Source organism: Opisthorchis viverrini (genome assembly GCF_000715545.1).
Source record: "Opisthorchis viverrini unplaced genomic scaffold opera_v5_206, whole genome shotgun sequence".
Lineage (NCBI taxonomy): Eukaryota > Metazoa > Platyhelminthes > Trematoda > Opisthorchiida > Opisthorchiidae > Opisthorchis > Opisthorchis viverrini.
The window spans coordinates 167,133-178,423 of record NW_008751862.1 but is presented as its reverse complement, the minus strand read 5'-3'; the positions used below and the strand labels follow the sequence as shown (position 1 = coordinate 178,423).

Below are 11,291 nucleotides of genomic sequence, written 5' to 3'. Positions count from 1 at the left end.
CGACCCTGAGTACGGTTAAGCAAACTTGCGACAATCATGAGAGGTTATCGGGTACCGAATGAACAACCGCAAATACAGCAACGCCGGTTGAATGACTTTCGGTTCAAATCACTGCTTCAGGGAAATTTGGGGTGTGACTCCAAAGTCCGGTCTCAGTGGCGTTGGTGCCCCAGGTTGGCTGGAAAGGGTAGGCACTGAATCGATAGTGTGATCAGCGTAATTTCCCCGTTTAGATATGTGCGCATATCGTGTTTCACACTCTGTTTTCTCAGATACTGCGCGTGGTCAGCTGTAAAGCCTAGAAAATCCTAGATTAACTGAAGGCAGAAGTCACCGTTTGCTTCATTCTCCCATCTGCTAATGAACCTCCATCAAGTTGACTCTTCCAAGTCCCAGCACTCAGAAATAGTATGGCAATAACTGACAACTCTGTAGGCTCACTAAGGGGGTTAGAGGTCCTATTTTCTCATGGAAGATGGTTACAGAGGTAGCACACACACACACCGCTTTGTATTTTGTTATGCTGCTTAGCCTACGGTTTGCCTGACCTTGAAAAACGCCAAAATCAGCTGCGCGGGCGTCATAGCTACTGTGATTCCGGGTTGTCCCCCGTGTTCCCTGTAAGTAAACTTCGTTCCTCAGTTGTTGGATACCCTTTGTGTTCGCTTTTTGATGTAAACTCAAGCTTTTGATTTCGTGAAATGACTCAGTACACTCAACATCAGTCAGCTGTTTTTGTGTTCCGCTTCCTATTTAGGTCATCAACTCAGCTGACCGCAGTTGCCTCTCTGGTGTAAATTCCACACTGGGAAATGTGCTCTCCTAGTCCCGGGAAAAAACGAATGAACACAGATGTGATCAAACTGTACGTGTTCCGAGATAATGTTGAGTTTTTCTTTCAGGATGGAAAGTAATTATGAGGTGACTGTTCTTGGTGCCGCCAATGAGTTAATGGTTAAATTCTTTGGTCCTGCTGAGAGTAAGTGTGTGTGGCCCTGAGTAACCTTCTCAGCACCTTATGAGGGTGGAATCTGGAAAGTTCGCGTCGATCTTCCCGAGAGATACCCTTTCAAGTCCCCCTCCATTGGTAAGATTCACTCTATTTTTTCACCAACCCATCAGGATTTATGAACAAAATATACCATCCCAACATCGATGAAGCGTAGGTTTAGCTCTGTTTACTAATTTTCTTAGTTCCGGAACGGTTTGCTTGGATGTGATCAACCAGCAATGGTCCGCCCTTTATGGTAGGTTTTTCGCTGTTCTCATCAAATTGGTACAGATCTTACCAATATCTTCGAGTCTTTCCTACCTCAGCTACTCGCCTATCCGAATCCAACTGACCCCCTCAACAGTGACGCAGCCTCCTTATTCATGTTCAAGCCATCTGAATACGTCATGAAAGTAAAAGGTTAGTTGGACTGCCTTCACTTCTACTGAAATCACGTTTACCAATCCTCCTAATTCCAGTCGATTTACACTCAGACTATTTCGGATACCAGTCCCTGGTCTACAGTTACGCTCAAGTGGTTGAATAAGAGCGCTGTCATATATGTATCTAATGAAACAGTCCGAAAGTGAATACTAGGTGATATTCCGGATTCGACCAAGCCGAAGATAAGACTTATTAGGTTAGACTGGTTGAAGAATGTACTACCCAAACGCGGTTGACCGAAGAAGCTATTTTTTCCCTACAGACTTTCATTAGGGAGAAGTTCTCGGAGAACGCCATGTCGTGACACTGCGAAATCGAAATAGCCACTGTCAAGTGTAGCGCTGCGGGGTCTTCGCAGCTTCCTGGGTGGGGTTACGTGGTTTTTCCTGCGCATGGTTAAGAACCCCACACCACAGAGCTCGTCCTAAGCGGCCTCTAGGTGCACAACCGAGGTGGGGCCTTGCATGCGTGCTTCGGAAACCGAAGGACACTGAACGGGAAAGCAAGGTCTGGGCAAGAGGTAACTGTCGCCCAATTTGATAGTGAGTAAATGGAAGGCTGTTCTGGAGGGTAATAGTTTACATAAGGAGCAACAGTTAGGGCCTGACAGATGGCTTGATTGCAGCGCATTATTCGAAGCTGGAGAGACTTCGCGTGTAAGAGCCGGTAAACAACCGCTGCAGGGCCGAAGCAGTGTTTGATTGAGATATTCACCTGGAACCATTGACTCGAAAGTCTGATCCACAAGGTTGTGGGGTGTGTGAGACTGCTTCCGGTCTCTATACTGTGAAACGGAGCTTTTTAGGGCTCTCTTGAGAGACCCATACAGGAGCTGATAACTCAATAGTCTGACCCACTTGGCTGCTGAAAGCGGTCTGGCCCGAGGACGTAGGCAGTAAGACATAATCAGCTGACTCCCAATGCGGCTGCGCGCAACAGGTGCCTTGTGAACGGCACCAGACCCTGGTTTTAAAATCACTTCGACCGTGCTACTAGTTTCGCTGGCCGCTAGCGTCAACCGTTTGGTGATCGGACCGTTCGGCTTTTAGAACAGATTTTCTGTAACGTGTCCTCCGGGGGAAAGTAGAAACGCTGTTTCTATAAATACTGAAACTCTGATTGTCTAAGGGAATCACCAGGCTCAAAGTAGCTCAGTGTTTAAAGCGCGAATATACTGGCAGGAAGATCCGTGTTTCGGACCCAACCTAGGCATTTCAACTGCTCCTGCCTAGGCTTGGGCAACCTGGTAGTATCTAGGCCATTGGTTAACATGACAGCTAGACACTGGAAGGATGTTACAGATGCACAATAAGGGAAGCACCTTACTATTATTGTCACAGCAGAAAGTAAGACTTTTTCCTTCAGTCTGGCTGTTTTCTTGCCCCTGCCCTTTCTCACAAAGATTTAATTCAGTGTAATCCTCAGGGTCACCGCTGCACTACTCGTTGCACTGGACGCCTGCACTATTTCGGTTTGAATTGGCACGAATTTCGTACTGCGTGCAGATCGCTGGTGCCGATGTCTACCCGAGGGTATAAACTATTGGGTAGATGTGCGGTGGCCTGTTGAAGCCATCAGCTAACCTAAGTGTGGCCTAATACTATGCACCAGTACTGGTTCTTCAACTTCAGGTTCTGGCCTCTTCAGTACATTCAGCGGGTTGTTGCACTCCCAACAAAATTATCGTAACAGAGGTTTCAGGGCTATGCCAATTCCTGGACCATTCGGGTACAAATGCACAAACCGGTGGTGGATGCATGCTACTGTCATTTCGTAATATGACAAAGGAGTCCAGCAGGCAAATATTGTAGTCGGTAGTTCACCAGTGCTTCCGTGATAGTTTAAGGCGAGGTCACTGGTAACCATCGAATCTGTGTCTACTCAGAGACGCACCCACGAACTACGGCCTCATGTGTCCCTGTCTCTACCCAGCCTGGCCGTTTCAAACAAACCCACTTGCTTTTGAGCATCAAACTCACAGCCTAACCGAACGGAAGTTCGCCAGGCCGTTCTGTCACGTATCAGAATTGCCATGACCTAGAAACAAAATCGTAACTCCTTAATCGTGTCTGAGCTGTCGCAGTGGTGGAGTTCCCTCCAGTCATTCGCCAGAATGTAGTTTGTTTCTGACATGGCTGTCAGCGATTCGTTTCACACGGCCCATTCCTGGTTCTTTGATCATTCTCGAACTTCAATTTTTGGAACTCCGTCTGACCATCAAATCTAGAGGATCTTGCGCAGGCCTTGTACGTGAAATCTTCCGAGCATTTTAATGTGTCAACCATACTTCGCTATCATACGGCTCGGTGCATTGAGAACTTGATGCTCGAGGGCATATTCTTGTTATTTCGAACACATTTGTATGAGTGACCGAATGCAGCGTTTGCCTTGGCAACCCGAGCTTACAGTTTCGCACCAACTATCAAGTCTGTAGACGTGCTTTTGAGGTTCCACAAATCTTTACAGCATGCGGCACCGTTATTGAGGAGAATGTTGGTAGCTCTGGTAGCCTAAATACTCGTTGATTCCTCAGCGATCAAGCCAACAACCGTTAGCTTAAATTCAGGATGTCCGTTAGCGAATGGTTGCTGTTAAATCGGAATTAGTAGAGCTGCAGATGTAACTTGCTTGGTCATTAGGATGTGTTACTTATGCTCTGCTGCTCCGTCCAAATACCTTGTTGGTAGAGGGTCCTCGAGAGACTGGCATTGTCATGACAACATGCCCACTGCTCAGCTGAGCGTGATGGCGTTTTCATGTCTTCCTGGACGGGCCCACGTGATCTTCGTGTACATGGCTAGAAACCCCGCAGTACATAATGTGTAATCGATCTTCTGCGTGTGTACGTGTGTCACCCCGTAGCCCGACTGGCTACATGTGTGTGAGGCTCGCAAAAGATTGCGTGGGGTCCCTCTAATGACACCTTGCTCCAACATGATGCTCATGTGTGTCCACTTCAGTGCTGCGGAAGGTTTAGATGCCATCAGTTTTCTTGGCTCTTTTGCCTGGGGACGTAGGGCCTCTTGCAGTAGCTTCCCACCCTTCCTTTTCTTTTGACTTTTTACCATGGCATTCTCATTCCCTGTTTGTTAATCTTCATTGCTGCCCATGATGATGACATCTCAAATCAGGCCATCACCAGCCCAACCAAAACACGAATGCCCCAACTATTCCGCGCGGTTGTACTGTAACGACGCCTCCATATACGTCCTCAAATTAACAGCTTTCGTTGTCATTGTTCTCACTAGAATCATGCGTGACCGTCGTCACGCCATATTTCTGTATATTTGGTGACTAAATAACTGATGCACTTACAACGATCGTATCCTGTTGCACGGTTCAAGGCTTGTGGAAGTTACTGCCCCACACAAAGCATCGGCTACTCATCGTCATCACCATCACTGACGGTATCATCATCAAGGACTACATACGGGTGCTTCACTATTCTCCAGTCATGCCAATCTATTTAAGTAAAACACCATAACGGAAAGAAGAAAGATGAGACAAAGTGGGTGCTAGCGCTAACCTACCTAGATTGCCCTAGGTGCCTGCTCCTAACACTCAGTCAGGCAATTAGGATAGAAACTAGCAGTATGAATGCCGCTAATCAGGTTACTGCGTGACATGGTGTTTTTGTTTTGGTAATTTTAGCTGCGGACCATATTTCCGTCCTTTTTATCTGACCTTTGCATCACAGATGTTGTGATCGACTGGAAGCTTCTCGTCTATGTTTGAAGACAGTCGTAATAAAGGGCCAACCCATATTTGTATCCCACCGTTGGTTGTATACGGAATAATACGGTTGTTTCAAAAAAGTCACCCTGAGTCCACAGGCACTTCACTCTGCGGATGCTTTGGCCACCACTTTTGCGAGTTCGGAACTCAGTGTCCGGAAATCTCTGAGACAACTAAATATACGTACACATTCTGATGATTTGAGAACCGTGAGATTAGACCCCCTCGGCGCCTTTTGTGTTTAATAAAAAAAGACCACAGGTCTGTCCATGACATTCATATTCACTAGAAGTAGAGAGGTTTCCGCACGTAATGTTCCAATTACTTCGGGTATTCCATTTGTGGAACAGTCATACTCTCCGGTGCCTGAGCGAGTGCGAAACTTACACTTATCCACGATCCAACGCACCTTGTCTGCCTGTTTGCCTGCTGATAGGCGATCATGCCACAAACATCCCGATTCTATGGGCACGTGCGCACCTGAAAGTGTTCAGAATGTACGGGTGAAAGCAAAACAACGATCTTCGATGTCTGAGGCGATAATCGCGATATGTGGGTGTACGTGTATGCTTTGCGCAGATTGCCCAGGTTACATGATCATCAGTGACCATTCTGTCACGTGAATTCGATGCGTTAGGCGATGGTGTGCGTGTATATTACATGGTCATCGGTAGCAGACGGACTTGGTATGTTCTTAGCTTTGACAGTCTAGAAACCAGGTCACACCTCACGTGCTAGCCTTTAATTCACTTTCGTCCAATGGGTGCCCGGCTGCATCTGTTGCAATATTTTACGGAGCGATCGATTACTAAAGCTGTTTTCCGTACTTACTGAACCTAACGCCGTGGAACAACTTGTCAGACAGCAATGTGCGAGAAGTAAATTTAAATTACAGTGACTCTGAGATAGGACAGTAGGCTAACCGCAATCTAAATTCCAGTTGGTTTAGCACCTGAACAACAATGAACGTCACAGTGAGTTTGCGGCCGAACTGCACTCGAGTTGTCTGTTTTTGTCTGTGTGCATGCATCAGAAACTATGTTCACTTGGGGCACGTGTTTATGATCGCGATTTCGCGGCCCGTTTAGATTCTGTTGCTTATTTACTTGACTTTCTTAACTCAGTGCAATAGTATTTAGATATCTGCCCCCAGTACTCATAAAGGGTGCTATTCATTTAGTTCGTTTTGTTCTCCAGACATGGGTTCCCATCTTATCCAAGTGCGAGCTCGAGATAACTCAGTTCTTAAGGTGTAAACTTACTGACTGGAAGGTCCGTGGTTCAAACCCAACCTCGGCATCCCGAATTCTCCTGTCTAGGCTTGGGTAACCCGGCAGTATCTCATCTGTCTTGCTTTCTTCTAGTGGCATGGCAGCTACACACCGAAAGATGTTTCAGCTCAGCAATCATCATTGTTTTTTGAAGCAAGTACACTTATCAGTACGAACAGTGGGAAAACATTTTGATGTCAACTTTATCTCCTTTATACATGATTTCGTTGTGATAATATCTTCCAACCGGATTATCGCTGATTTGAAGTTTGGACGGTTGGCCATAAATCGAATGCATTTTTCGAATTCCGTTCACCATTGTTTCCCCTCTGGTGTAGACTAACCAGGATGATCGCGCCATTACTGAAAAAGGACTGTTCGGCAACTGCCTTCACTACGTACAATACTATTATTTGTTCTTATACATTTTTCTCTTGTGCGTTGTCCCGCCCGATCCACTGTGTACATGGTCGTTACGTATCATGGACCATGCAACAACGAATGCGTCCTCATTTGTGAGCTGGCCGACACAATTTCAAACACCATACTGCAGCCCATTTTTCACATAATTGACAGTAGTATGTGGGGTAGAATAGTGCGTGGACCTATGCAGGTTAATGCAGTATGACATCGTACATGGCATTACATCCCAAACCTCACCCCGCCTTCAGTTCCCATTACACACGATTACTTCGAAACCGGGGTGGGTCACTTGTGACTATGTGACTCATCCGGTTTTTGTTTTTGCGTTCACCCGTAGCTTGCGGAATTCTATTCAGATTACCCGTTCTTACTTTTCTCCGTTTCCATTCAGTTCGTGACATCCAAACTTTCACGTGGCACCCACGTTCACTAAACTTGTGACCACTTTTGTTTTCCTTCATAAAACTTGTGTTGCGTGCTAAGCGGGTTCGAAATGCATTGACGTTCAGCTGATGTTCGAGCGTGCCATCTTAAGTGGTGTTTCGGGTCTAATATGACCCAAGACAAAAAATATTTTGATATCTCAATATATATTTTGTCCCCATAAGCATGTGCTTTTCCAGTACAGAATTTCGAGTCCTGCTGGAAAGTTTGATTAGTGTTCCCTTCCTCTGCCCACGTTTGAATTCAATTGATATCCCGAACGCTCCCCGAAAAAGCACACAATGGCCTTACTCCCGATAGTGTGTGTGTGTGGGGGGGGTGGGTTAAATTCAACATTTGAAGCAGATGGTAATGATTTGTTCACTTGAATCTCCGAAAGTATGCAAAAATATGTGGACAGATTACTGTTCTACTTAAATGAGTTGCTACATGGTTCGTATAGGGAGTCAGAATGACTCAGCTTGGTTAGTATCCTATTTCCTTTCCCTCGTATAACCAGATTGCGATGAGCTTTATTCGTGGTACCATGAGCAATGTATCATTGTTATTTACGAATTTCATCCCTCGGAATTAGTTTATTCGGGGATGATAGCCAGATTGAGTGCTTTAAGATCTTTTCCACTAACACTTGAACAGTGTGTCCAAAAACTGAAAATAAATTTCGGTAGAGCTTAAGGTTCCTTACTAGTCTTTAAAGACTCAACGCGAATCAACGGGTGTAACAGAATTTTGCATCTTGGGTCAAAACGGATCCTAAATGCCACAACAGGTACTATTTCTTGCAGTTCTGCAACTATCCTATTTGCAATTCACCGTTTAAGGCGCAAAACTACCGACCGGAAGTTCCATGGTTCTAACCAATCATAGCTTTTCAACTGCTCCTGTCTAGGTAGGTTGTTGGGCAGTATCTCAAACCTGGTGCTTTTTTCGAGTTGTGCGACAACCGTGCACTCAAAGAGTGCTAATAGTCATCCATTCCGCAACATCACTTTTTGTTTGGTGGATGGTTATCAGTATCTTCGTGTGTCCAAGCCTGACACAGAGATGAAACTATTTGCGATTTTTGGGAGGTTACTCTTCACTCGTATACAAACCTTGAGAGCAACGTAGCATGACTTCTTCAAGCTTAGCTCAGTGATTCCTATGTCGTTCAACATTACACTCTACGTCCAGTGTGCTCGGAGTCAATGGCACGCTGTCGTTGGCTCATGAAACCTAGAACGCAATTTTTCACTATTCACCGTTGGAAGAAACATCTGATCAGCAGCACAGTTGTGCATAGGCTCTGAGATGGCTCAGTTGTTAGAGCGCGAATTTACCGACCGGAAGGTCCGTGGTTCGAACCCGACCTCTGCATCTCGACTTTCCCCGTCTAGGCTTGGGCAACCTGATAGTATCTCAGCCCCCGTGTTTGCTTCTGGTGGCATGGCAGTTAGGCACCGAAAAGATGCTACAGCTGAATGATAGGCCTCTGACAGATTTGTGAAGATCTTCGCAACCGTAGCGAACAGACCACTATCTGATGGGATTTTTGCCATTCTTAGGGAGTGTCTGGATATGTCAGTCGTATTCTCAAACGGAGCGAACCGTTGAATAAATCGAGCTGACTGGCGTTCAGTTGCATGCTTTTTTCTATTTCAACGAAGACGCTATTTTTAGTGGCTTAAATAGTAATGATGACCCAATGGTGCAACGCGGTTGACGCCATACGGTAATGACGGGATCGTGGTGGCTTCAGAAGTGTTTATACGCTCATCTGCATACCAATTTGATTTGACGATGGGCTCATCTGTAACCCAGCTAAATCTCCCGTTCACGATTTAGAAAAATAGTTAGGCTGTAACACTTCCGGTGCGTAGCTGCCATGCTACCCGAAGGAAACACGAGGGCTGGGATACTGCCAGGTTGCCCAAGCCTAGACTGGGAAGTCGAGTTCGAACCACGGACCTTCCGGTCGGTAAATTCGTGCTCTAACCACTTGAGCTATCTCGCCCCCTCGCGTTCTACCAGAACGGTGATCGGTTTATTCTTCATCCGATCGTGCTTCAGGTGTTCCTGTTTATCAACTTCCATAGGAAATGGTGTATTCATTCTCGAAATTCTCGGCAGTTACTGCCGATTTTGGGCTTTCAGTAGACCCCGTTCCGTCAATTTTTTTTCGGTGCTGATGGATATCTTTTATGACTTGCGTGTCGTTATGTCAAAACAACTATACCGTGCCACGCGATGCACCAGTGTCCATATTCTTTTTGCCAAATGCAAGTTTCCTAGCTGAGCTGCTTGCTGTTTTGTGGTGTAGTGCATCAACACAAACCCAAACTGGATTGAGATCGAATATAGCACATGATTTAATTTGACGCGCATGCTCCCGGACGTATGACGCGCGCACTACACCGGTTACGTCAGCACCAACGTACCAGCCTGTCTTGTAAACTCGCATAGATCTACATAGTTCGTATCATGTCTGCGTTCTAGTTTTCTCCCATACGCGCTCTCAAATCAGCTGACTGCCTCAACGCTGTCCTGATTTTCTGACGTCTGACCATTCACGGTTCATATTGCTTGTAGTCGTTTTTGCGCGTGCATTGTTAAGGTAGGTGTATCAACCTGCGCTGGTCGTGCCTTGATATTAGCTGTACGCATGCGCGCAGCTTATTGGTTTTGGAGTTGCTCGTCCTGGGATCTATATTTGCCGTCACGTGGGTTGTCGACCGCTTGTGTTGGTGTTTGTGTACTTTACCTGTTCTTTTGATAAGCCAAGGTCGATCTGTTGTACTTTTATCGACATTCATATAAAGTTGGATTGCTTTCTTCTCGTAATACTTTTGTTTTTCTCGCATTTGATCTCTAAAAATACGTTTTTGGTTCCTGCTGCTTGGATATCGTTGCCACTTGGATATGCCTGTTTTCTTTTTTTGCGAACGATGATATCCTACTGCTACCGTTTATTATATACACAAATGCTCGAATGATGCCATCACAGACAGCTACTACCGTGTTGTATATATATATATATATATATATCATCAATGACAGCAACATCAGTGTTGGCACTGATGCTTCACTGCCGTACAACCATAGAAATGACTACACTCGACCAGTTTCTGCAGTCCTGACTAAGCCAAAAACGACCGTTGTACGAAACACCACCTCGCTTAGAAATCGTGTACACCCGTTTAGCGGAAACCGCATGTTTTGAGATGCAAGCTCTTGAGCTCGACCGACAAAATCCATCAGGCAACCTAATTGCTCCCAGTTTGGATCAACCACCTCAAGACCGGTTCCCACAGTGCTCATTCGGGACAAAGTTTGTCATCCGCACGGTGCCGCTCCTCACACGTGGAACAGTGCAACAGTGTAATGAAGATGTTAGATGAATTGAAACAAGCCGACATAGTATAGCCTGATTCCCATAGGTCAAAATGAATTAAGCTTGACAGACATGCGGCACTCTAGCGCGATTACACACAAAAGAAAGTGTGTTTGGCAGATACGGTCTCCGAACGACTGAAATCAACAAGCTGAAACGCATCTAAGTCCGCTGTGTTGGTTGTCAAATGATACCATATCTCCATAATATCTCTTTATATCCAAGATCATAAGAAACTCTCTGGTTACAAAATTGGACAAATTATGCTCTACACCGAGAGCGGGTCTTGCCATTTGCTTGAAGATACAAGTCGTTTCTTATGGATGTGAATTGATTTATTTTACCAGTACTTGAAAAAGGCGCATTTTCGAACATGCATAACATCTGTAGTATGCAGAAAAGTCTACGAAAGCCACATAATAACATGAAAAACTGACGATAACTCAATGTTTCACCACTGTTAAGTATTTGCTATTTCATCAAGACTTTAGATGGCCGAAGTGGTTAGAGCGCGGATTACTAACCTGAAGGTCCGCGGTTCGAATCCGACCTCCGCCACTCGACTTCCCCTGTCTAGGCTTGGGCAACCTGGCAGTATCCCAGCCCTCGTGCT

General features: G+C 45.6%; 1 protein-coding gene across 1 annotated transcript in view; it reads left to right on the top strand.

The window, feature by feature from the left end:
* Positions 1 to 531: 531 nt before the first annotated feature.
* T265_08189 (hypothetical protein) overlaps positions 532 to 11,291 on the top strand; it is a gene marked incomplete at both ends in the record, with an annotated part of 17,206 nt that continues 6,446 nt past the window's right edge. Inside the window, 5 exons of the mRNA XM_009173918.1 lie at positions 532 to 620; positions 903 to 979; positions 1,013 to 1,087; positions 1,173 to 1,247; positions 1,283 to 1,411. Coding sequence (XP_009172182.1) covers positions 904 to 979; positions 1,013 to 1,087; positions 1,173 to 1,247; positions 1,283 to 1,411 — 355 coding nt within the window. The remainder of the gene's footprint in view (positions 621 to 902; positions 980 to 1,012; positions 1,088 to 1,172; positions 1,248 to 1,282; positions 1,412 to 11,291) is intronic.